At 42.7% G+C, this 27134-nt stretch overlaps 2 protein-coding genes across 2 annotated transcripts in view; one reads left to right on the top strand and one right to left on the bottom strand.

Moving 5' to 3' along the window:
- LOC137374192 (F-box only protein 40-like) overlaps positions 1 to 7089 on the bottom strand; it is a 41872-nt gene extending 34783 nt beyond the window's left edge. Inside the window, exons 1-4 of the mRNA XM_068039979.1 lie at positions 6937 to 7089; positions 1716 to 1724; positions 917 to 994; positions 718 to 810 (exon numbers count right to left, since the gene is read on the bottom strand). Coding sequence (XP_067896080.1) covers positions 718 to 810; positions 917 to 994; positions 1716 to 1724; positions 6937 to 7089 — 333 coding nt within the window. The remainder of the gene's footprint in view (positions 1 to 717; positions 811 to 916; positions 995 to 1715; positions 1725 to 6936) is intronic.
- Positions 7090 to 8691: 1602 nt separating this feature from the next.
- On the top strand, positions 8692 to 24824 carry taf13 (TATA-box binding protein associated factor 13). Its single transcript, XM_068039938.1, has 4 exons — positions 8692 to 8800; positions 15014 to 15092; positions 19646 to 19743; positions 21925 to 24824. Exons 1-4 carry the CDS (start codon positions 8747 to 8749, stop codon positions 22093 to 22095), a joined length of 402 nt encoding a protein of 133 aa, XP_067896039.1. The 5' UTR covers positions 8692 to 8746; the 3' UTR covers positions 22096 to 24824.
- The last annotated feature ends 2310 nt before the right edge of the window (positions 24825 to 27134 follow it).

Below are 27134 nucleotides of genomic sequence, written 5' to 3' on the forward strand. Positions count from 1 at the left end.
CTACATCAGTGGGTCTTACTTGATTGAAACAAGGGCCCAGAAATTTGCTGTGCCAGGCCAACAAATGGCACCCGCTGTTAGTTAGACGTGCACTTGTCCATTTAATGTTGACAATATTTTGCCCTGTGAGTTGCAAGCTGGAAATGGCACAGCCCCCTCCACAGGGATCTGAGTCAACAGAGCAAGCAATGGTGTATCTGCCTAACCAATCAGATTGAAGTATTCTGAAATTAACAGCACAGAACAAGAGAAGAAAATGCAATTTAGAATGGTGAATTCAATGTCAAACTAGGTAAAGAAAGAGAAATAAAGTGAGGGAAAGAAAGACTGAATTCAGAGAGTGAAAAAAAGACAGAAACAAAAAGTTAAAAAAATTAACTTTTAAAAATCTCCAACAACAGTTAAAGCCTGAAGGAATGAGACTCCAACTTATAATATTTAATTAACTGTGCCACAGAGTAATTAAACACCTATCACAGTCATTAGAAGGGTATTTAGACTTGAAACGAGTTGACTTAACTTTCTGTGGAAAATTTAGTTTGTACCATCCATGCCACTCAATGCATTTGAATGGGGCGTAAAAACCTATGTCCAACTAACCAGAATTCCCAAAACCACGATATTTTCCCCTTCTTACATGTTGAATAGAAATTTTAGTCATGTATTTTCATTTCGCGATTGCATTCAAAGACTACAATCTATCAAAAGGGTTCTTGCCTTTTTTTCTTCTTGAGTTGTTTCATCCACTTTTTGGATTTGTTCTTTCAACATTTTCAAAGTATTTGCTTTGTCAGCTATAATGGACTGAGCCTAGTAGAGAATACTTATCATTAGCTGACAAGTGCTTTTTACTTTATAATTGATGTTTTGCACTTTCACTTATTTTCCAGCATTAATTACTTCCCTACCTGCTCACAGGCCCCTTTAACACTTTCTTTTTCTTCAGACTAACAATATCTTCATTTGTTTCCCTCAGTCGCGTCATTAGCTCAAGCTGTGGACAAGAAACTAGATCAAGTACAGGTTATATGAAAACCGGAAAGGGCAGATTACTTGCTTTTACATCACAAATAGATTTTTGTTGGTCCTAAGCCAACTCCATTTTATAGATTAGTTAGGAAATTATAAAATGCCATTTTGCATTTTAACTACTTAGAAATGGTTTGCCCATCCTTAATTTATAAGATTTTCTGTTACTCACCTGCTCAAGGATAGATCAAATTACCTGCTTTAAGACACACACCATCTCACTGGCTTGATCCGACATTGATTTGCATGGTTTTTCTTTTTCCCAACTGGGAAAACACTTCCCATCTAGCCTATTCCCTTCTCAAAACTTTGCCTGGAATTTGTGGGGTGAAGTGTCTCATCCTATTACTTTATGGTAAACATCATATATCAATATACTTTTCTACATCCAGAAGTCATTGACAAGCTGCAGCTGAGTATTTCTGGAAATAAATCGAAATCTCCTTTGGATGGAGTGCCTGTTTAATGCAGAAATGGATACTGGAGCAGCTAGTGAGAGTTCCAAAATGAGAGCAAACTGCAGTGTAATCTAATGTGATAGAAAATGCTGTTGGCATGGGATTACAGTAGACAGTGCCAGTTGAAAAGTTATCACCAAAACAGACATGTTGGGTCAAAAAGCCTCCTTCAATGCTGTGCTTTCTATGACTCTACAAAAAAAAACAAAATGTTGGAAAGACACAAACCTGTAGTGCCTAAAAAGAGAAAAGAGAAAAAAAAGTAGCTAATAGCCTGGGTGGAGTTTCCACCTGAACCCTCAACCTAACTAGTTTTTCCTCCAGCTGCCGACAGACCCTCCTCTGCACATTGTCAAACATTTCCATTTCAAATTTTCAGTAGCCATATTTTCCTTTTCATCTCTACTGTCCGACAGCCAATTTTCCAAACAAATTGGGTCTCTCCCAGTGAATCTAAGAAATCCCTGCTTTGCTACTAGATCTCCAAAATACAATGTGGAAATTATGGACTTTTCCCTCAGAAATTTCAGTGGAGGCACTGCAGTTTTTATTACTGTGTAGTCTTGCCGTATTCATCTACAATGAAACAAAAATTGAACGAGAAGCAATTTTTCTGCCAATTGCAGAACATTAGAGCACAGAAGTAGGTCAGCTGGTCTAATAGATTGGTGCTGCTGTTTTTACTTCACAAGACACCTAGCCTAATACCCCCTCTCTTGCTTATTCCCATACCCTTTAATATTCCTCTTCCAAGCAACCAGTTTCCAATTTAAAGAATTTATATACTCTCCTTCAACTATGGTTTGGGCAGAGAATTCCACATCCTAACCACTCTCTGGGCAAAAAAAATTTTCTTACCACCTTGATCTTTAGTTCTTCTTGACTATCTTAAATCTGCTCCTCGTTACTGTCTTGACAATTAGTACAGGTAATCCATCACTATTTACCTCACCATAATCTTCAAGTACTATTAGGTCTCCCTTTAATATTCTGTGTCACTGTGACACAACACCTTCTGCTCCAATTTATTCCACATTGTAAAGCTTCAAGGTAACAGAAGAGATTGTGAAAAGCACTACATAAATGCAAGTTTTTGTTTTTACAAAAGATAGATTTGATACCAGATTACTTCTACCTAGGAGCAACAAAATATGAATTAAGTAATAAAAGGTGTTTGTTTAGCATGGGTTTAAAAGAAACTTGAAGCATAAGTAGAACCAGATTTATATTCAAAAGATGAACACAGAGGCACTGACACTTGATAGCAGCTGCCAGCCAGTACCCACAAAGAAAAATTGACCACAGCGAATCATTAGTCTCCAAATTAATCATTTTAAATCTGAGATTGCTAGATTTTTGTGAGCCAAAGGCATCAAGGGGCATGGAGCCAAGGCAGAAAGTGTATTGCTCAGTGACTGCAGGCATAGTCTGAAACTGTTTAACCAGTATTCATTTCCATTGCTTGCTGGCCGGCAATGTCATTCTATAGATGCTTGATTAGACCACACTTGACACATTTGAACAGTTCTTGTCCCCACATTATAAAAATAATATGGAGGTACTGGAGAAGGAGCAAACAAAATTTTCAAGGAGACCAGAGATGCTGGAAATCTGAAATAAAGACAGAAAATGCTGGAAATGCACAATAGGTCTGGCAGCATCTGTGGAGAGAGAAACAGAGTTAATGTTTCCAGTCGATGTTCCTCAGGCTTACATTGAGCTTCATTGGAACAGTGCAGTAGGCCGAGGACAGAGAGGTCAAGGTGAGAGCAAGGTGGAGAATTAAAATGATAGGTGACCAGAAGCTCGGGGTCATGCTTGCGAACTGCGTGGAGGTGTTCCACAAAGCGTTTGGTCTCTCCAGTGTAGAGCTGACCGCATTGTGAGCAGCAAATACAGTATATTAAATTGAAAGAAGTACAAGTAAATCACTGCTTCACCTGGAAGGAGTGTTTAGGGCCTTGGCTGGAGCAGAAAGAGGAGGTAAAAGAGCAGGTGTTACACCTCCTGTGCTTGCATGGAAAGGTGCCATGGAAGGGGACCATATGTTAGGGGTGATTGAGGACTCGACCGGGATGTCACGGAGACAATGGTACCTTCAGAATGCTGAAAGGGGAAGGGAGCAGAAGATGTGTTTGGTGGTGGCGTCATGCTGGAGGTGGCAGAAATGGCAGAGGATGATCTATTGAATACGGAAGATAGTGGGATGGAATATGAGGACAAGGGGAACCCTATCATGGTTCTGGGAGAGGGGAAGAGGTGAGACTAGAAGTGTGGGAAAGGGAATGGGCACAGTCAAAGACCCATGGTAGGATGAATCCTCGGCTGAGAAAAAATGAAGACATATCAGAAGCACTGGTATGAAAGGTTGCATCATCAGAACAGATGCGACGGAGACAGAGAAATTGGGAGAATGGAATCAAGTTCTTACAGGAAACAGGGCATGAGGAAGTGTAGTCGAGGTTGCTGCGGGAGCCAGTGGGCTTATAGTGAATATTAGTTGATAGCCTATCTCCAGAAATGGAGACAGAAAAGTTGGGGAAGGGGAGGCAAGGGAGGAGTCAGAGATAGACCATGTGAAGGTGAGAGAAGGGTGGATAAAATTTTCCACTTCAGGGCCAGAACAGGAAGTGACGCCTATACAGTCATCAATGTACTGGAAAAAAAGGTGAGGGAGGGGTCTGAGTAGGACTGGAACAAGAAATGTTTCACATATTCCACAAAAAGGCAGGCATAGCTAGAACCCAGATTGTTTGGGCCTCCATTCACCACCACCCTCCTCCACCTGTTTGAACTTGTTCTCTCATTGAACAACTTCTCTTTTAACTCAACTCAATTCCTCCAAATAAAAGGTGTGCTATGGGTACCAGAGGCTCTATTTTGCAGAGAACAAACACAGATTTGGTGACCACTTTGCGGAACACTTCCGTTCAGTCCGCAAGCGTGACCCCAAGCTATGTGTCGCCTGTCATTTTAATTCTCCACCTCACTCTCACGTTGACATCGCTGTCCTCGGCCTACTGCAGTGTTCCAATAAAGCTCAATGTATGCTTGAGGAACAGCACCTCACCTTTGGATTAGGCACTTTACAGCCTTCCAGACTCAACATTGAGTTCAACAATTTCAGACAGTAATCTCTGCCCCCATTTTGTTTCCTTTTCTTTGCATGTTTCGGTTTTCATCTTGTTTTTGCTTTCAGATGGTAGCACACCTTCTCTCGGTACTTCTTTTGTTTCTTTCTTTTCTTGCCCCTTTACCACTCCCTTTGGCCCTACATGATGAACTCTTCTGTCATTTAATCTTTCATGTCTCCCACTCTATCACAGACCTTCCCTTTTGCTCTTTTTCCCACCCTCCCATTGCTCAAAACCCAGGGTCATCAACCTGAAACATTAACTCTGTTTCTTCCTCCTCAGATGTTGCCAGACCTTCTGGGTATTTCCAGCATTTTCTGTCTTTATTACTAGGATACTAGAACTGAGAGCTTATACCTATTTAGAAAGACTGAACAGGCCAGAGCTGTTTCTGCTAGATAAGAAAAGACTGAAAGGTGACCTGATAGAGGCCTTCAAGATTATGAAAAGGTTAATAGGGTAGACGTGGAAAAGATGAGGCGGCACAGTGGCGCAGTGGTTAGCACTGCAGCCTCACAGCTCCAGGGACCCGGGTTCGATTCTGGGTACTGCCTGTGTGGAGTTTGCAAGTTCTCCCTGTGTCTGCGTGGGTTTTCTCCGGGTGCTCCGGTTTCCTCCCACAAGCCAAAAGACTTGCAGGTTGGTAGGTAAATTGGCCATTATAAATTGCCCCTAGTAGAGGTAGGTGGTAGGGAAATAGAGGGACAGGTGGGGATGTTGAAGGAATATGGGATTAGTGTAGGATTAGTATAAATGGGTGGTTGATGGTCGGCACAGACTCGGTGGGCCGAAGGGCCTGTTTCAGTGCTGTATCTCTAAACTAAACTAAACTTGCGCGCAAGAGCAGAACTGCTGGCTATAAATATGATAGTCAACAATAAATTTAATCGGGAATTCAGGATAAACCTCTTTACCAGAGAGTGTAAGAATATAAAACTCGTTGTCACAGAGAGTTTTTTTTTATACGTTCATGGAATTTGAGCGTCGCTGGTAATGCCAGCAATTGTTGTACATCCCTAATTTCCTTTGAGAAGGTGGTAGTGAGCCACCTTCTTGAAACGCTGTAGTCCATCTGGTGTAGGTACACCAACAGTCCTGTTAGAAAGGGAGTTCCAGGTTTTTGACCCAGTAACAGTGAAGGAACGATGATATAGTTCCAAGTCAGGATAGTGTGTGGCTTGGAGGGGAACTTGCAGGTGGTGGTGTTCCCATGCATCTGCTGCATTTGGTCCTTCTAGGTAAATGAGGTCATGGGTTTGGAAGGTGCTGTTAAAGGAGCCTTGGTGAGTTGCTGCAGTGCATCTTGTAAATGTTACACACTGCTGCCACTGTGCATCGGTGGTGGAGGAGTGAATATTTAAGGTGGTAAATGGAGTGCTGATCAAGTGGGCTGCTTTGTCCTGGATGGTGTCGAGCTTCTTGAGTGTTGTTGGAGCTGCACTCATCCTGGTAAGTGGATAGTATTCCATCACACTCTCTGACTTGTGCCATGTAGATAGTGGACAAATTTTCAGGAGTCAGGAGGTGAGTTGCTCACCACAGATTTTCCAGCCTGTGACCTGCTCTTGTGGGCACAGTATTTATATGGCTGGTCCAGTTAACTTCCTGGTCAACAGTAACCCCCAGATTGTTGATGGTGGGGAATTCATCGATGGTAATGCCTGTTGAACATCAAGGGGAGATGGTTAGATTCTGACTTGCTGGAGAAGATCATTGCCTGGCACTTGTATGGCATGAATGTTAGTTGCCACTTATCAGCCCAGGCCTGGATGTTGCTGCATGCAGGCACAGACTACTTCACTATCTAAGGAATTGCAAATGGTACTGAACACTGCAATCATCAGCGAATATCCCCACTACTGATCAGATGATGAAGCAGCTGAAGATGGTTGGGCCTAGGACATTACCGTCAAGAACTCCTGCAGTGATGTCCTAGGGCTGAGATGATTGGCCTCCAACAATCACGACCATCTTCCTTTGTACTAGGCATCAGTCCAACCAATGGAGAGTTTCCCCTGATTTCCATTGACTCCAATTTTGCTAGGGTTCCTTGATGCCACACTTGGTAAAATGCAGTCTTGATGTCAGGAGCAGCACTTTTGTTCATGTTTGGATGAGGACTGTAATGAGGTTTGGACCTGAGTGCCCTTGGCAGAACCCAAACTGAGCATCGGTGAGCAGGTTATTGCTGAGTAAGTGCTGCTTGATAGCACTGTCAACATCACCCTCCATCCCTTTGCTGATGATTGAGAGTAGACTGATGGGGCAGTAATTGACAAGAATGAATTTGTCCCGTGTTTTGTGACAGGACATACCTGGGCAATTTTCCACATTGTCGGGTAGATGCCAGTGCTGTAGCTGTACTGGAATAGATTGACTAGCGGCGCGGCTAGTTCTGGAGCATAAGTCTTCAGTACTACAACAGGGATATTGTCAGGGCCCATAGTCTTTGCTGTATCCAGTGCCATCAGCGTTTCTTGATATCACATGGAGTGAATCAAATTGGGTGGAGACTGGCGTCTGTAATGCTGGAGACCTCAGGAGGAGGCTGCGATGGATTATCCACATGGCAGTTCTACCTGAAGATGGATGCAAACGTTTCAGCCTTGTCTTTTGCACTCATATTCTCCCCCATCATCGGTGATGGGGATATTTTTGGAGCATCCTCCTCCAGTTAGTTGTTATTGTCCACCACCATTCTTGACTGGATGTGGCAGCACTGCAGAGCTTTGATCTGATCCGTTGGTTGTTGTGTCGCTTTGCTCTGCCTATTGCATGCTGCTTCCACTGTTTAGCATATATGTAGTTGTGTATTGTAGCTTCACCAGGTTGGAACCTCTTTCTTAAGTATGCCTGGTGCTGTTTCTGGCATGCTCTCCAGCACTCCTCATTGAACCAGGGTTGGTGGTAATCGTAGAGTGAGGGATATTCAGAGCCATGAGGTTACAGATTGTGGTTTAATACAATTCTGATGCTGCTAGTGGCCCAACAGCACCTCATGGATGCCCAGTTTTGAGTTGCTAGATTTGTTCTGAATCTATCCCATTTAGCAAAGTGGTAGTGCCACACAACACACTAGAGGGTATCCGCAGTGTGAAGACAGACTGTGCGGTAGTCACTCCTACCAAGACTGTCATGAACAGATACATTTGCGACAGGTAGATTGGTGAGGGTGAGGTCAAGTAGATTCTTATTGGTGCTTTCACCACCTGCAGCAGGCCCATTCTGGCAGCTATGTGCTTCAGGACTTGACCAGCTTGGTCAGTAGTGGTGCAACCGAGCCACTCTTGATGATTGGCATTGAAAACCCCTCCACCCAGAATGCATTCTGTGCCCTTGCTACCCGCCATGCTTCTTCCAAGTGATGTTCACTTATTCATCAGCTGGGGAACGGCAGTAGGTGGTAATCAGCAGCAGGTTTCCTTGCCCATGATTGGCGCGATGCTATGAGATTTCATGGGCTCTGGAGTCAATGTTGAGGACTCCCAGGGCCACTCCCTCCTGACTATATACCACTGTGCCAGTGGGACAGGTCAAACTCAAGGATGGCAATGGAGGCCTCTGAGATATTGGCTGTAACATATGATGGGTGAGTTTGACTATGTTAGGCTGCCGTGATGGGATTTGAAATTGTGTCTCTGGAGTGTTAGTCCGGGCCTCTGGATTATCAGTAACATTACTAGGATCTACTGTTCCCTAAAGGGAAGGTGAATAGTATAGCTACATTTAATGGAAATGAAAGTAAAGGCATGAGGGTGAAAGGAGTAGGCCAGGTTGATGGGGTTACATGTGAAGGGGTGGAGGAGGCTCAGGAGCAACATAAACACATATTTTGGGCTGAATGGTCCATTTGTGAGCTGTAAATTTCATATAATACTATGAGATTATTACCACGGGGAGGCAATTTCTAGGTCCCAGAAAAGACAGCCAGTCTAAAAGAGAAGTTGTCATTAGATATGCAACTACATCACTCAGGCCTTGCTTGGCTAATCTCCTAACACGTGAGATAGTTACGCAACGACAGCACGGTGACGCAATGACGCAGCGGTCTCCTGGGAGATTCTCCCAACATTCCATCTGTGACTGTTTCCTGAGCGTGCACGCGGGCCAGTGACGTGTTGATCAATGGACCGAGATCCGTCTCCAAAGAAAATGGCCGATGAGGATGATGAGCAGACGGTGAGTCCGGTTTATTTGTTCATATTTCAAAGTGCTGGCTGTGATCACTATCTCCTGCCTTCAGCACTGACTACATCGGCAAGAATGAAGCGCCTTTAAATCGTTGTTAATTTCAACAGTTGCTGTTGTCCCAAGTCCATAAAACAGCCAAAAATCAGGATATACAGTGAGCGCTGCTTTTTGTGGCCTGTTTTAATGTGGAGTTTTGAATAAGCTGCCTTTAATAGGGGACCCGCTGCGTTGGGAGGCGCCTCCTTTTTTGCTTTGTGAATATACCTAACATGGTGGATTAGCTCATTGTTGTATGGGAGGTATGAGGTGTGGAGAAGTGAGGGTTATAACAGTGCTGATAATAGGAGTAGAAGAGTTTTTAATTCATTCATGGGATGTGAGTATCGCTGGCAAGGCCTGCATTTATTGCCCATCCCTAATTGCCCATGAGCAAGTGATGGTGAGCTGCCTTTTTGAACCACTGCAGTCCATCTGGTGCGGGTACACCCATAGTACTGTTAGGGAGGGAGTTCCAGAATTTTCATCCAGTGACCGTGAAAGAACAGTGATATATTTCCAAGTCAGGACGGTGTGTGACTTGGAGGGGAACCTGGTGATGCTCCCATGTGCCTGTTGCCCTTGGTCTTCTAGGTGGTTGAGATTGGGGGTTTGGAAAGTGCTGTTTGAAGGAGCCATAGTGAATTGCACTTAGATTTTACCTGTTTTTAACACTCCTGTTGTCTAATATCTATAATTCTTCTCAAACTCTGCAATCTTCTCCCTTTGTGCATCACATATTAAACTTCTGACTTATAAACTCCCAACACACCATCTTCAAAATAAAATCATTTTTTAATGTACTGCTACATTGTGTTTTTTGGTTCCATTTTTTTCTTGATTTTTATCATTTTAAACATGAAAATGAAATCTTAACAGCTTTTTAAATTGACATTCAAAATTGCCTTAATTCCTTATATGTTATCAAGCCATTATACATAAGTGTACATTTCACACATTTTCAGAAGCCACTGTATATTTGTATATTTACACATTTTTGGAAGCCATTGTACATCCAGTTGCTTGTAGGGAGAATGTATTGACACATTTGGGTCACTTGTATCATTGCTTGCATTGGGAGCAGTCAGGCCAGGAAGTTAAAGCAGTTTATTTGGTCTTGGTTTCTGGGAATTCATTAGACTTGGATGCAGGGGGGAGCCTCAGTCTGTATTGGTTATGTCAGTTACGCCTGCATTCATGGCCAACAGTTGAGTTGCTGTGTTATGAGGGGGGCAGTGGGATGGATGTGGGTTGGATTGTGAGGTTTCAAGAATAGGCCACAACTATAGAGTCATAGAGCACCGAAACAGGCCCTTCGGCCCATGTCTTTGCTGGCCATCAAGCACCTAACTATTCTAGTCCCATTTTCCAGCACTTGGCCCGTAGCCTTGTATGCGATGGCATTTCAAGTGCTCATCTAAATACTTCTTAAATGTTGTTAGAGTTCCTGCCTCTACCGCCACTTCAGGCAATGTATTCCAGATTCCAACCACGCTCTGGGTGAATTTTTTTTCCCCCAAATCCCCTCTAAACCTCCTGCCTCTTACCTTAAATCTATGCCCCCTGGTTATTGACCCCTCCTCTAAGGGAAAAAGTCTCTTCCTCTTGGGTGGCGCAGTGGTTAGCACCGCAGCCTCACAGCTCCAGCGACCCGGGTTCAATTCTGGGTACTGCCTGTGTGGAGTTTGCAAGTTCTCCCTGTGTCTGCGTGGGTTTCCTCCGGGTGCTCCGGTTTCCTCCCACAGCCAAAAGACTTGCAGGGTGATAGGTAAATTGGCCATTATAAATTGTCCCTAGTATAGGTAGGTGGTAGGGGAATATAGGGACAGGTGAGGATGTGGTAGGAATATGGGATTAGTGTAGGATTAGTATAAATGGGTGGTTAATGGTCGGCACAGACTCGGTGGGCCGAAGGGCCTGTTTCAGTGCTGTGTCTCTAAATCTAACCTATCAATGCCCCTCATAATTTTGTATACCTCAATCGTGTCCCCCCTCATCCTTTTCTGTTCTAAGGAAAACAACCCTAGCCTTTTCAGTCTTTCTTCATAGCTGAAATGCTGCAGCCCAGGCAACATCTGGTGAATCTGCTCTGCATCCTCTCCAGTGCAATCACATCCTTCCTATAGTGTGGTGCCCAGAACTGTACAGAGGACTCCAGCTGTGGCCTAACTAGCATTTTATACAGCTCCATCATAACCTCAAAAATAAAAGCAAAATACTGCGGATGCTGGAAATCAAACAAAAACAAGAAATGCTGGAATCACTCAGCAGGTCTGGCAGCATCTGTGGAAAGAGAAGCAGAGTTAACGTTTCGGGTCAGTGACCCTTCTTCGGAACTGACAAATATTAGAAAAGTCACAGATTATAAACAAGTGAGGTGGGGGTGGGGCAAGAGATAACAAAGGAAAAGGTGCAGATTGGACCAGGCCACATAGCTGACCAAAAGGTCACGGAGCAAAGGCAAACAATATGTTGATGGTGTGTTGAAAGACAAAGCATTAGTACAGATTAGGTGTGAATACACTGAATATTGAACAGCAGCAAGTGCAAACCTGAAGAAAAACAACCTGAAAAAAACAGTGGGTAAGCAAACTGAACAAACTAAGGTGAAATGAAATAAATGCAAAAAAAGATTGTAAAAAATGTAAAAAGGAATGTAAAAAAAAGGAAGAAAAAATAACTAAAAATGAAAGTAAAATGGGGGGCTGTCATGCTCTGAAATTATTGAACTCAATGTTCAGTCCGGCAGGCTGTAGTGTGCCTAATCGGTAGATGAGATGCTGTTCCTCGAGCTTGCGTTGATGTTCACTGGAACACTGCAGCAATCCCAGGACAGAGATGTGAGCATGACACACCAATTTCCACCCTTCTCTCACCTTTACATGGTCCATCTCTGACACTTCCCTTCCCTTCCTCAAATTCTCTGTCTCCATCTCTGGGGATAGGTTGTCTACTAATATCCATTATAAGCCCACCGACTCTCACAACTACCTCGACTACACTTCTTCACACCCTACCTCCTGTAAGGACTCCATTCCATTCTCCCAGTTTCTCCGTCTCCGACGCATCTGCTCTGATGATGCTACCTTCCATGACGGTGCTTCTGATATGACCTTTTTCCTCAACCGAGGATTTCGCCCCACTGTGGTTGACAGGGCCCTCAACCGTGTCCGGCCCATTCCCCGCACCTCTACCCTCACCCCTTCCCCTCCCTCCCAGAACCGTGACAGGGTTCCCCTTGTCCTCATTTTCCACCCCATCAGCCTCCATATCCAAAGGATCATCCTCCGCCATTTCCGCCACCTCCAGCGTGATACCACTACCAATCGCATCTTCCCCTCCCTTCCCCTGTCAGCATTCCGAAGGGATCGTTCCTTCCGCGACACCCTGGTCCACTCCTCCATTACCCCCACCACCTCGTCCCCGTCCCATGGCACCTTCCCCTGCAATCGCAGGAGGTGCAATACCTGCCCATTTACCTCCTCTCTCCTCACTATCCCAGGCCCCAAACACTCCTTTCAGGTGAAGCAGTGATTTACTTGTACTTCTTTCAATGTAGTATACTGTATTCGCTGCTCACAGTGTGGTCTCCTCTACATTGGGGAGACAAAGTGCAGACTGGGTGACCGCTTTGCGGAACATCTCCGCTCAGTCCGCAAGCAGGACCCTGAGCTTCTGGTTGCTTGCCATTTCAACACTCCCCCCTGCTCTCATGCTCACATCTCTGTCCTGGGATTGCTACAGTGTTCCAGTGAACATCAACGCAAGCTCGAGGAACAGCATCTCATCTACCGATTAGGCACACTACAGCCTGTCGGACTGAACATTGAGTTCAATAATTTCAGAGCATGACAGCCCCCCATTTTACTTTCATTTTTAGTTATTTTTTCTTTTTTTTCTTTACATTCTTTTTTACATTTTTTACAATCTTTTTTTTGCATTTATTTCATTTCATAGTTTGTTTAGTTTGCTTACCCACTTTTTTTTCAGGTTTGCACTTGCTGCTGTTCAATATTCAGTGCATTAACACCTAATCTGTACTGATGCTTTGTCTTTCAACATACCATTAACATATTGTTTGCCTTTGCTCCGTGACCTTTTGGTCAGCTATGTGGCCTGGTCCAATCTACACCTCCTTTGTTATCTCTTGCCCCACCCCCACCTCACTTGCTTATAACCTGTGACTTTTCTAATATCTGTCAGTTCCGAAGAAGGGTCACTGACCCGAAACGTTAACTCTGCTTCTCTTTTCACAGATGCTGCCAGACCGCTGAGTGGTTCCAGCATTTCTTGTTTTTATTCCATCATAACCTCCCTGCTCTTATATTCTATGCCTCGGCTAATAAAGGCAAGTATCCCATATACCTTCCTAACCACCTTATCTACCTGTGCTGCTGCCTTCAGTGATCTATGAACAAGTACACCAAGGTCCCTTTGACACTCTGTACTACCTTGGGTCCTACCATCCATTGTATATTCCATTGCCTTGTTAGTCCTCCCAAAATGCAAACGACTGTTTAGTATTTCCACTGTTCCCAGCAAACAAATATCCCATACTAACTTATTTCCCATATTTGTTTCAACCAGTGATGCACTGTATGCATATAAATATTACTAATCTATCTCTTGTTTTGTTACAGTTCTGTAATCAAGATCAAGTTAAATTTTTCAAGTCAAGCAGGGTTAGACGTTGGAGGATAATGGAACCAATCTCGGGGAATGGGGAAGAGAAGGCAAGGAATGCAAGAAAGGAGATGGAGTGGTGGTGGAAGGGAGTGTTCAGGAGGGGATGGGTATCAGCAGGATAGGTAGGAATTGAGGTATGAAACAAACATCAGAGGAAAAATACAACATGGCGGTTGGCGGGGGGGTGGGTGGTGGAGATGGTGCTGTGGATGGGAAATGAAGATCGGGGAGTTATAAAAGGGAAAATGAGGCTGAGTACAGGAAGGTTGTGAGGGGCTACTGCAACCAGTGGGAGGGGGAGGAGATTGGCAACCAGTATGTGGGTTGGAATGGCATGTACAGCCAGTGGGAGTGGTGAAAGGGATTGAAACCTTGCTCATGGTTGGAAGGCTTGGGGCTGAAATCTTGTTCAGAGAGGTTGAGGATCGCTGTCTTGCTTAATGTTAATTTCTGGTTGATGTGTACGCATGCAGATCTTAGTTATTAATTGTAGCTGGGAGATCTCTTGATATTGTTACGACCGCGGCGGGAGCAATGCAGTGTCAGTTCAGTCCCGTCAGTCCACAGGTCGCAGCATATTATTAAGCTTTCATACCCAAAAAACAGCCAAATTAAACACTGTAGTAACCCCAGAATGAAACAGACCAAAACAGGTATCTTTAGACAACAACAAATTAACTATTTATTAAAATACTAAATCTTAAACACTATTAAGATAAACCTACGTCTAAAGACTTTATAACTTATTTTAATCTAACTCCCCATTCTCTCTCTCTCATTCAAAAACTAACAGTTAACTGGTTTTAAAAGTGGAGTTTTTAAAAATTAGCTGTCTCTTAAGAATAAATAAGGATGTCTTTGGTGGATTATGTTCCTGGTGGATGAGGTCTTCCAATGTGGATTTGATGAAAATAATCCTTCAGAAGATGGGCATTCAGCTCTTCGGCTGCCACAAGAATTAAACAGTTCTTTGAGCGATGCGCACAGCAATTCAAACGGTTTCTTGACAAAGAAGGCTTTTCTTCTTTACTCAGAATTAACGGCTTGTAGTTTCCTGGCAAAATGTTTCTGAGAGAATAAAACAGCTCCTTTTCTTCAGTTCACCTCGCTGGAAAGTCTCTCAGAACTAACTGGTTTCAGCCAGTCCCCCACACAAAGTGGAAACATCATACCATGTGACCTCTCCTGCAGTTGCTCAGTGTAACAAAAAATGTAGCTGGTACACTGTGTCTCCAGAACATTCTCCCTTAAAGGTGCGCATTGTTTTTTTTAACAAAGTCTTAAATGCGCACGCACGCACTTTTTTAATCCAAGGATAAAAATAATTACAGGTCCGTGACAATATGATCACAGCTTCAGCGCAATATAATATAAGGCAATATAATTCTCAGTGTAAGATGCATGAATAATGTATAATTTATACATTTATTATAACAAATATTAAATGGACTAAGCTATGTAGCATTTTTCGCCTTGCAGTTTGATGAAGATGTGGAGGAGAGTGGAAGCGGTGCAGAGGGTGGACAAGGTAGAAGAAAAAGATTATTTTCTAAGGAATGTAAGTCATAACTGCTAAAATATTTAAAATCAACATTGTGTTACTAATCTAGTAATGTGTGTAAAAGTTCATCTTTCAGTATACTACAGTTAAGGTAACTCCACATTCAGTTTTCACTGGTACGTGATTTGGGAGCTATGTTTTGCACTATGAACAAACAAAATCTGTACTCATGAAATAAATAAAATGTTGCTGTTGTGACTGCTACACCAATGCTGTTCTTTTCACTTTGATAATGAAATGCAATATGGTGAGATTATGCAAAATCTTGAGATTTTTCTGTAGCTTGAGTTATTGGAAACTACCTGTTAAATTTTAACCATGTTTACAGGAAGATTTATTAAAAAATCATGTTTTCTGTTCAGGCTTTATACTTTTATCCATACGGTGCCTCAAGGTCCTGTTACCCAGCTTAGCTTGTAAGTCATAGTCATTTATGGCACACAAGGTGGCCATTCGGCCCCTCAATTCCATGCCAGCTCTCCATGGAGCTACAGTCAGTCCCACTACCCCACTCAATCCCTGTAGCCCTGCAAGTTTATTTCCTCCAATTTCCTTTTGAAGTTATTGATTGTTTCCACTTCCTCCACCCTTGTGGACAGCAGGTTCCAGGTCATTACCACCCGCTGTGTAAAGAAGTGCTTCCTCACGTTTCCCCCTGCATTTCTTCCCCGAAACCTTCAATCTGTGTCCTCTAGTCCTTGTACCATTAGTTAATGGGAACAATGTTTCCTTGTCTAACTTATCTAAAACTGTCATCATCATGTACACTTCTATTAAATCTCCCCTCAACCTCCTTTTAAGGAGTACAGCCCCATCTTTTCCAACCTAACCTTGTAACTAAAATCCCCATCACTGGAACCATTCCGGTAAATCACCTCTGCACCCTCTCAAGAACCTTCATATCCTTCCTAAAGTGTGGTGACCAGAACTGGATGCAGTACTCCAGTTGGGGCCTAACCAGAGCTTTATAAAGGTTCAGCAAAACTTCCCTGCTTTTGTCTATGCCTCTGTTTATGATGCTCAAGATCCCGCATGCTTTACTAACCACTCTCTCAACATGTCCTACCACCGTCAAAGATCGATGCACGTGCACCCTTAAGTCCCTCTGTCCCTGCACGCTCTTTAGAACTGTGCCATTAAGTCTATATTGCCTCTCCCTATTCCTGGTGCCAAAATGCATCACCTGACACTTGTCAGTATTAAATTCCATCTGCCACCTGTCTGCCCACTCCACTGACCTATCTATATCCTGCTGCATGCAGTTCATATCATCCTCACATTGCCACACCTCCAAGTTTGGTGTCACTGGCAAATTTTGAGATTCTTCTCTGTATTCCAAGATCTAAGTCATTTATATATAGCAAAAAAAAAAGTGGTCCTAGCACTGACCCTTGGGGAACACCACTGTCTACCATCCTCCAGTATGAAAGATAACCATATCCTATAACTCGCTGTTTTCTGTCCTTAAACCAATTTTTCATCCAATTGGACGCTGACCCTCCTATTCCATGAGCTGCAATTTTGGTAACCAGCCTTTTATGTGGTACCTTATGTTTTTTTTTAAATCCATATAAACAACATCCAGTACATTCCCTTCATCAACCTTCTCTGTTACTTCATCAAAAAATTCAATTAGATTAGTCAAGCATGATCTGCCTTTTACAAATCCATGCTGGCTATCCTTAATTAACTTGAACCTCTCTAAGTGTCTGTTGATTTTTTTCCCTGATTATTGTTTCTAAAACCTTACCCACCATTGATAAACTATCTGGCCTGTGGTTGCTGGGACTGTTCTTGCACCCTTTTTTGAATAAGGGTGTCACATTTGCCACTCGCCAATTCTTTGGCACCATCCAGGAAAGTTTGGAAGATTATGGCAAGCCCTTCCACTATCTCCGTCCCCACTTCCTTTAGCAACATGGAATACAAGTCATCCGGACTAGGTGACTTTAAAAATTTTAATTTTGCTTTTGTTATGACCAGGTGTGAAAGAGGTCTAGGGTTCCCTTTCAGCCTTCACCTGGTCTTACTGTAACAGGGTTTAATTTTAAACACAAACACAAGAAATGCTGGAATCACTCAGCAGGTCTGGCAGCATCTGTGGAAAGAGAAGCAGAGTTAACGTTTCGGGTCAGTGACCCTTCTTCGGAACTGACAAATATTAGAAAAGTCACAGATTATAAACAAGTGAGGTGGGGGTGGGGCAAGTGATAACAAAGGAGAAGGTGCAGATTGGACCAGGCCACATAGCTGACCAAAAGGTCACGGAGCAAAGGCAAACAATATGTTGATGGTGTGTTGAAAGACAAAGCATTAGTACAGATTAGGTGTGAATACACTGAATATTGAACAGCAGCAAGTGCAAACCTGAAGAAAAACAACCTGAAAAAAACAGTGGGTAAGCAAACTGAACAAACTAAGGTGAAATGAAATAAATGTAAAAAGGAATGTAAAAAAAAGGAAGAAAAAATAAGTAAAATGGGGGGCTGTCATGCTCTGAAATTATTGAACTCAATGTTCAGTCCGGCAGGCTGTAGTGTGCCTAATCGGTAGATGAGATGCTGTTCCTTGAGCTTGCGTTGATGTTCACTGGAACACTGCAGCAATCCCAGGACAGAGATGTGAGCATGAGAGCAGGGGGGAGTGTTGAAATGGCAAGCAACCGGAAGCTCAGGGTCCTGCTTGCGGACTGAGCGGAGATGTTCCGCAAAGCGGTCACCCAGTCCGCTGGTGAGACCAAGCGCAGACTGGGTGACCGCTTTGCGGAACATCTCCGCTCAGTCCGCAAGCAGGACCCTGAGCTTCCGGTTGCTTGCCATTTCAACACTCCCCCCTGCTCTCATGCTCACATCTCTGTCCTGGGATTGCTGCAGTGTTCCAGTGAACATCAACGCAAGCTCGAGGAACAGCATCTCATCTACCGATTAGGCACACTACAGCCTGCCGGACTGAACATTGAGTTCAATAATTTCAGAGCATGACAGCCCCCCATTTTACTTTCATTTTTAGTTATTTTTTCTTCCTTTTTTTAACATTCTTTTTTACATTTTTTACAATCTTTTTTTTGCATTTATTTCATTTCATCTTAGTTTGTTCAGTTTGCTTACCCACTGTTTTTTTCAGGTTGTTTTTCTTCAGGTTTGCACTTGCTGCTGTTCAATATTCAGTGTATTCACACCTAATCTGTACTAATGCTTTGTCTTTCAACACACCATCAACATATTGTTTGCCTTTGCTCCGTGACCTTTTGGTCAGCTATGTGGCCTGGTCCAATCTGCACCTTTTCCTTTGTTATCTCTTGCCCCACCCCCACCTCACTTGTTTATAATCTGTGACTTTTCTAATATTTGTCAGTTCCGAAGAAGGGTCACTGACCCGAAACGTTAACTCTGCTTCTCTTTCCACAGATGCTGCCAGACCTGCTGAGTGATTCCAGCATTTCTTGTTTTTGTTTCAGATTTCCAGCATCCGCAGTATTTGGCTTTTATTTTAATTTTAAACACACTGTGTTTTTAGCTCCCCCTTGGTGAATACTTGTTCACTCCTTTCCAATTATAAGGCAAAGAAGCCAGCACAAACAGGCTTTCTTGGGTTTAAAGAAGAAAAGTTGAAATTTATTAAACTTAAACTCTGATTCGGTTAATGCCTACGGATACACGAAGAGCCCACAATAGCACGCATACGCGATACACACATGCATATAGAGACAGAAAACAGCAGAAGAAAAATAAAGTGGAAAAGTTGGAGGCAATATCGGAAGAGATTTTGTTACGATTCTTCGAGCTCTCTGTAGAGTCCTTGATTGTAGGTAGGTCTTGCTTTTTGTTGGGCCCCAGTATTTTTCTTCAACCTTTTTGCTGTACGAGACTTTTCTCTCTTGGGGTTCATGTGTCTTCAGTGGATTCAGAGGCTTGTGAGAAAGAGATGGGAGCAAACAGGAGAGAGATCTTCTCAGTCCAGGAGAAAACAGACACTGAGTTCAAACTGTTTGTACAATTCAGAAAATCCCAAGTTGCCGAGCGGGTTATTCATGTGACTAACTGGTCTGACCACGTCTTGGATTGTATCATCTTAGCAGTCTCTGGAATGCTCCTCTTATACACAATACCTGGTGATCAAAGTCCATTGTGGGTTGAATGTGTCAGGGAATGGTCCTTTGTCCTTCCAATCACCAATCCTTCCAATTAATATGCAAATATCTTTTCCAACCACGGCTGATCTGTTTAACAAGACCTTTCTTCACTCCAGTAACAGTTTAAAATCAATGTTCATGACAAAATTACTGTGCTTCATTCATGGCAGGTGGGGGCCTAATATGACACTTTTAATTAGCATAAAGAAGTAGATTAATGTAATTTTAGTCTTTGTTACTCCTGATCATACTTCCAGGCAAGGATTAGGGTTAAGCACTCTTCCAGTAACTGGTTGGTACAGCAGATGGAAGCTTACTGAAGTACAGTTGGAAACCTTTGTTTGAAATGCATAGATTTACAAAGAATGTACATCAGAGACTGGCCATTCTCATTCTTATTCATATTCTTTCCAAACAGTAAGATGTATGATGTATGGTTTTGGAGATGACCAGAATCCTTACACTGAATCGGTAGATATCTTGGAGGATCTCGTCATAGAATTTATCACTGAGATGGTGAGCTGACTTTATGTTTTATCACAGTTGTAGTCTGTAAGCCAGTGAGACAATATAAGATGGGGTGCAGACTTTAAACTTGGGGTATGTTAATGCAATTCTGGGGTTCACATTTATTAATGACTTCATAAACACCATTTGTTGCTCAATTCAATTCAAGTAAAGAACATAAGAACTAGGAGCAGGAGTAGGCAATTCAACCCCTCGAGCCTGCTCCGCCATTCAATACGATCATGGCTGATTTCATCTTGGCCTCAACTCCACTTTGCTGCCCGTTCTCCATAATCCTTCAACCCTTTACTAATAAGACTTTGAAAGTTTTGAAAACAGTTGTATGAAAATGCTTAAAAGAAAGCACTTGCATTTATTCAGAACATTCTTGCATCTTGAATGTCCAATGTGCTTCATTTACCTTTTTGAAGTACAGTCGCTATTGTTATCTAGGTGAACCCAGCAGTCATTTTGTGTACAAGAAGATCCTACAAATAGCACTGAGCTGGATAATCAGATAATCTGTTTTTGGTGGTATTGGTTGAGGATGACTGTTTTCTAAGTGACAGGATTCTTTAACATCCATCTGATCCACTGGATTTCATGTCTTAGCTGAAGGATGGCACTGCTGATGGAACACGCCCTCAGTACTGCATTGGTTTCTACCTAGAGTATGACCTGAAATCCTGAAGTGGGGGTTAAGGCTGTGTAATGTAAGCATAAAATGCAATATTCAGTCTGCTGGGAATTTGTATGGATCCAATGACAACTCAGTCTAGGTCCCAGCAGATATAGATCCACAGCACAAAGCTGACAATAATTAAGCACAATCAATGCTTAACAAGCAGTCTTATTTTGCAGGGTCATAGGAGAAGAATGGTTGATATGGAAAATAGAAAACATTTACAGTACAATGGGAGTACCCTTCTGAGATTGAGGGTAATGTACCTTGTTGGGGCAGAGTAGAAGGAGCTTCATTCTGGATCTGTGCTTGTTATTAACTTGTTTTCTAGAAGTGGTGTAAAATAATTACATTCCAATTATTAATAATTATTAGAATACTATGAAGCTCACAAAAGTAGAAGAAAAGTCTGTTATACTTCAACTTTACCCAATGCCTCCTGTCGTTGTTACTGGGATACTTCATATGTCATAGCAGTTTGCTGTGGCATAGGAAATAATACAGTTCAGTGACATGCAGGCAAAGTAGTAACCAAAATTATCCCCTAGATCAAGGGGATCGAGACTACATAGAATTTTACAGTACAGGAGGATGCCATTTGACCCATTGTGCTTGTGCTGGCTATTTGAAACAGCTATCCAATTAGTCCTCTAACCCTGCTGTTTCCCCATAGCAGAGAAAATGTTACCCTTTTCACATATATATCCAATTCCCTTTTGAAAGTTACTATTGCAGCTGCCACCTTTTCAGGCATTGCATTCCAGATCATAGCAACTTATTGCATAAAAGAAATTCTCTTCATCTCCCCTCTGATCCTTTTGCCAATTGTCTTAAAACAGTGTCCTTTGGTTACTGGGCATCGATTTGTATTTTTATTTACTTTATTTCAATTGCAACCTTGGTTACCCAACATACTGGTCTGGACCATGCTTTCAGTTCTCCTCTTGATTTGCAAAGATGGTTCTGGTAATCTAATTTCTCACACTGGGCCCCTATTGCTCAGTAAAATCTTGATGTGTCTCACTTTTGAGTTGTATTGCTCACCATGTTGCTCATGAGGTGTTCCTGATATCTGCTACCTGCCTAGTGGAGACTTAAACCTATGCTTGAAGGTTGTTTAATGATCAACTAGTGAAAGTGCTTCTTGAAGTGGAGATAAACTCTTAAGTATTATGATAGGTTTGAATGCATCAGCTGACCAAGAAAAATGCAGTTTTTGCTTCTCTTAAGTACTGTATTTTAAAGTTTTCACTGACAAGTTGTTCGGAACGAATCCTACATCTGAATAGCAGTTGCAGCTTATTTATGACAAACTTCATGTTGAATAATGTGCCATGCAGTATATTGCATTTCCAATATTGCCTTCATGAGTTCTAAGTGGACGCAAACTTAGCACTGTATTTGATTGTTGCAGGTTTGCACAATTGAATGGATGCGATATAATAGTGTGTTCTGGATTTTTTTCTTCACGTAAAAATGTGACACTTGTAATTTCTGTTTTTATATAGACGCATAAGGCCATGTCAATAGGACGTCAGGGCCGAGTTCAAGTGGAAGATATTGTCTTCCTTATTCGTAAAGATCCACGGAAGTTTGCAAGAGTGAAAGACCTATTGACAATGAATGAAGAATTGAAACGTGCCAGGAAGGCTTTTGATGAAGCTAATTATGGCTCCTAATTCTCAGTAGGAAGCATATGGTGGAACAAATGGTAACTCAGTATTGCCAGTCTTTGAAACATGCATTAGCGTACAGCGTTTGACCCAGGCCCTACTACAGACATCATAATATGGACTGTTGGAGTAGAGTCTGGCTGCAGCTCAGCAGAGCAGGGTCTACGGAATCTGAAGATTCATCTACTCTTTTACTTCAGTGTAAGCAATGTTGTTGGCTGAGCAATGGAATGGAACTTTTTTTTATAGTTCATCTTTTGTACATATCAGAACTAGTAGTGTATGTGAACAGTATATGTAACTTTGCCAGTTCTGTAATATTATGAAAAGTGACGACTATTCAAAAAGAGTTGCTAAGTAAAGTGCTTAGGTTAATAATTTTATAATAAATGTTCTGGAAATGTCAATTGATGTCTGCACAACTTGTTGCTGCATTTTTGTCGCACTTTGTTTTGTTACGTTGTATTATAATGTAAATTTGGCTATGTGCACTCATCATTCTGTATGAACTGACCACCAGATTCCCACAGAGTGCTCAAAAAACGTTTTGATTTTTTTTGGGCGGCATAGTGGCGCAGTGGTTAGCACCGCAGCCTCACAGCTCCAGCGATCCAGCTTCAGTTCTGGGTACTGCCTGTGCAGAGTTTGCAAGTTCTCCCTGTGACCGCGTGGGTTTCCGCTGGGTGCTCCGGTTTCCTCCCACAGCCAAAGACATGCAGGTTGATAGATAAATTGGCCATTGTAAATTGCCCCTAGTGTAGGTAGGTGGTGGTAGAATGGTGGGGATGTGGTAGGGAATATGGGATTCATGTAGGATTAGCCTTTGACCTCGTCAGCAGACGTGGTCTCTTCAGACTACTAGAAAAGATTGGATGTCCACCAAAGCTACTAAGTATCATCACCTCATTCCATAACAATATGAAAGGCACAATTCAACATAGCGGCACCTCATCAGACCCCTTTCCTATCCTGAGTGGCGTGAAACAGGGCTGTGTTCTCGCACCCACACTTTTTGGGATTTTTTTCTCCCTGCTGCTCTCACGCACGTTCAAGTCTTCAGAAGAAGGAATTTTCCTCCACACAAGATCAGGGGGCAGGTTGTTCAACCTTGCCCGTCTAAGAGCGAAGACCAAAGTACGGAAAGTCCTCATCAGGGAACTCCTCTTTGCTGACGATGCTGCTTTAACACCTCACACTGAAGAGTGTCTGCAGAGTCTCATCGACAGGTTTGCAGCTGCCTGCAACGAATTTGGCCTAACCATCAGCCTCAAGAAAACGAACATCATGGGACAGGACATCTGAAATGCTCCATCCATAAATATTGGCGACCACGCTCTGGGTCAAGAGTTCACCTACCGACTATCACCAGTAACCTGTCTCGAGATGCAGAAATCAACAAGCGCATGGGAAAGGCTTCCACAGCTATGTCCAGACTGGCCAAGAGAGTGTGGGAAAATGGCGCACTGACACAGAACACAAAGGTCCGAGTGTATCAAGCCTGTGTCCTCAGTACCTTGCTCTATGGCAGCAAGGCCTGGACAAAGTACGTCAGCCAAGAGCGACATCTCAATTCATTCCATCTTCGCTGCCTCCGGAGAATTCTTGGCATCAGGTGGCAGGACCGTATCTCCAACACAGAAGTCCTTGAAGCGGCCAACATCCCCAGCTTATACACACTACTGAGTCAGCGGTGCTTGAGATGGCTTGGCCATGTGAGCCGCATGGAAGATGGCAGGATCCCCAAAGACACATTGTACAGCGAGCTCGCCACTGGTATCAGACCCACCGGCTGTCCACGTCTCCGCTTTAAAGACGTCTGCAAACGCGACATGAAGTCCTGTGACATTGAACACAAGTCGTGGGAGTCAGTTGCCAGCGATCGCCAGAGTTGGCAGTCATAAAGGCGGGGCTAAAGTGTGGCGAGGTCGAAGAGACTTAGCAGTTGGCAGGAAAAAAGACAGAAGCGCAAGAGGAGAGCCAACTGTGTAACAACCCCGACAAACACATTTTTCTGCAGCACCTGTGGAAGAGCCTGTCGCTCTAGAATTGGCCTTTATAGCCACTCCAGGCGCTGCTCCACACACCACTGACCACCTCCAGGCGCTTACCCATTGTCTCGAGATAAGGATGTCAAAGAAGAAAGAAGTATAAATGGGTGGTTGTTGGTTGGCACAGACTCGGTGGGCTGAAGGGCCTGTTTCAGTGCTGTATCTCTAAATAAATAAATAAGAAATCTTGTTCAACTGTTGTTTTTCTGCAACTGAACATTTCTAATAGCCAAAATTTAAAATTGAGATTGTACATATTTCACAATAGCATGATTTCAAATTCATCCACGGAATAGGCTTTGGTGGTTTAATGCCTTCATTAAAGTTTTCACTTGAAAGCCTTGGCTTGCCGAAATATAGTCTTCAGGTGAAATGAAGCTCTGTTTGAGGCAATATATAATTGGACCAGATCTAATTCTGTAACCATTTTAAAATCATAAATTCTGCCCTTATATTGCCATTATAAATTCCTAAGTCTGTATGATGAAATCATCTAAGTAAACCTATCATGCTCTCATTGCACTCTCCCACAAGTGGTGATGATCCAATGGGGGAAAGTGTAATGACAGTATTATATGTTTATGTAAGACGTTCCCATTATAAAATAAAAGCAAAATACTGAAGATGCTGGAAATCTGAAACAAAAACAAGAAATGCTGGAATCACTCAGCAGGTCTGGCAGCATCTGTGGAAAGAGAAGCAGAGTTAACGTTTCGGGTCAGCGACCCTTCTTCGGAAGAAGGGTTCCGAAGAAGGGTCGCTGACCCGAAACGTTAACTCTGCTTCTCTTTCCACAGATGCTGCCAGACCTGCTGAGTGATTCCAGCATTTCTTGTTTTTGTTCCCATTATAAATATGGGTAGTATAATTTTTAATGGGAAAGTTGGCCAAGTATGTGTAGACATCAACAGCTTGCGTGTATATAGTGCCTTCAACATAGCAAAGCATCTCAAGGTGTTTCACAGGAGCGTGACATAAGATTTTCAGATATAGAAAAGTTTAATTACAGTTTATTTGAATTTAACAGCTATTTACATTTGTTTGGTCCCAGTCATTTTTTGAGAAGTATTTTTATAATCTTGGGAGTCTGAAGGTTTCAGATTCAGTCAAAGCAGAGAGCTTTCCATGCATAATGGAATAAAAACATGCAAGAATATTGTGTACTTAAGTATAGCTTTATGTAGTAGTTGCAACTATTTTTTAGTTACTGTAAAATCTACAGTGTCACTGCTACTTTTTATTTATTTTTCTGTTTAATAAATTTGTGTGGCAGTTAGCCTTGGTCATGGTCTGGTGGGTATTTATTCTACCACCTTCAAAGTTGAGTATTGTGTAAAGGTTTTCTGCCAGTCCGCACATCAGGGAGAGGAATACTGTCACATGTATGCATGTTTTGTATGTCATTCATCAGCGTACAGGAACAATGAAGCCCGAGTTAAGAATCATTAATATTACATTATATTACTTACACTAGCATCCTTTCTGTACCATAAGTATAGCAGCTAGTGAAAATTCAGACGTACTCAATCTCTCATGAAGCAACAGTTCGGCTTGATAAGTCAAGGAATTTGACTAGTTGGAATTTGAGTTAATTGAGGGGTTTACAACAATTATGTATTTATATAGCGCCTTTAATGTTGTAAAATGTCCCAAGGAGCTTCATGGGTGCACAGAGCCACATATTAGAGCAAATGACCAAAGCTTGATCAAGAAATGGGTTTTAAGGAGTGTCTTAAAGGAGGAAAGAGAAGTTTGGGAAGGGAATTCCAGAGCTCTCGGTCTTGGTAGCTGAAGGCACAGTTGCTATTGTTGGAGTGATTAAAATCAGGGATGCCCAAGACGTCAGAATAGGGGGAACCAGACATCTGAGGGTCTAGGTCTGGAGGAGGTTAGTGAAAGGGAGGGGCGAGAAGGATTTGAAAACAAGGATGAGAATTTTAAAATCGAGTAGTTGTGTTAATCCAGAGCTAATGTCAGTAAGCGAGTGCAAGGGTGATGGATGAATGGGACTTGGTGCGATTTAGGACATGAACAGCAGAGCTTTGGATTATCTCAAGTTTACAGAGGGTAGAATTTGGGAAGCCAGCAGGAATGTGTTGGAATAGTTTTGAGGTAACAAAGACATGGTGGAGGATGTCAGCAGCACGTGAGCTGAGAGGAAAGTGCAGTTGGGCAATGTTACAGAGGTGGAGTTAGGCTGTCTTAGTGAAGGCGTGGATATCTGGCCAGAAGCTCATCTCAGGATCAAATATGACACCAAGTATGAGAACAATCTGGTTCAACCTCAATTGCCAGGGAGAGGGGTGGAGTCATTGGCTAGGGAATGGAGTTTGTAGCAGGGACTGAAGACAATCGCTTTGGTCTTCATATTTAGTTGAAGGAAATTTTTCCCCATTGAGAACTGGATGTTAGACAAGCAGTCTGACAATTTAGAGACAGTGGTGGAATCGAGAGGTGGTGGTGAGGTAGAGCTGGATGTCTTGGGCACAGACATAGAAACTGATGCTGTGTTTTCAAATGATGTTGCTGGGGGCAGCATGTAGTTAAGAAATAGGGGTCAAGGATAGATCCTTGGGGAACATCAGAGGTAACGGTTCAGGAAGAAAAGCCGTTGCAAGTGATTCTCTGCTATGACTGGATAGATAAGAATGGAATCAGGTAAGTGCAATCCAACTACCTGGGTAACAATGGAGTGGATTTGCAGAAGGATAGTGTAGTCAACCGTGTCAAAGGCTGTAGACAGGTCAAGGAGGGATAGTTTACCTTTGTCAGTCACATAGAATATCATTTGTGACTTTGATATGAGCCATATGTGGTGGGGCGTAAACTTCATTGGAGGGATTCAAACATGGAGTTCTGGGAAAGATGGGTGCGGATTTTGGAAGTGACAGCACGTTCGAGGACTTTGGAGATGGGGTGGTAGTTTGCAAGGATGGAGGGATGAAGGGTTGTTTTATTGAGGAGAGGGGGACAGTGCTTGAGGAGAGAGAACCATTA

Source organism: Heterodontus francisci, chromosome 10, assembly GCF_036365525.1.
Source record: "Heterodontus francisci isolate sHetFra1 chromosome 10, sHetFra1.hap1, whole genome shotgun sequence".
Classification (NCBI taxonomy): Eukaryota; Metazoa; Chordata; class Chondrichthyes; order Heterodontiformes; family Heterodontidae; genus Heterodontus; species Heterodontus francisci.

Bases quoted from the DNA above. Each gene is read 5' to 3' on its own strand.
- taf13 (XM_068039938.1), top strand. From the start codon at position 8,747: ATGGACCGAGATCCGTCTCCAAAGAAAATGGCCGATGAGGATGATGAG. The intron at 8,801-15,013 runs GTGAGTCCGGTT...TTCGCCTTGCAG, and splicing joins ATGAGGATGATGAGCAGACG to TTTGATGAAGATGTGGAGGA. The intron at 19,744-21,924 runs GTGAGCTGACTT...GTTTTTATATAG, and splicing joins TAGAATTTATCACTGAGATG to ACGCATAAGGCCATGTCAAT.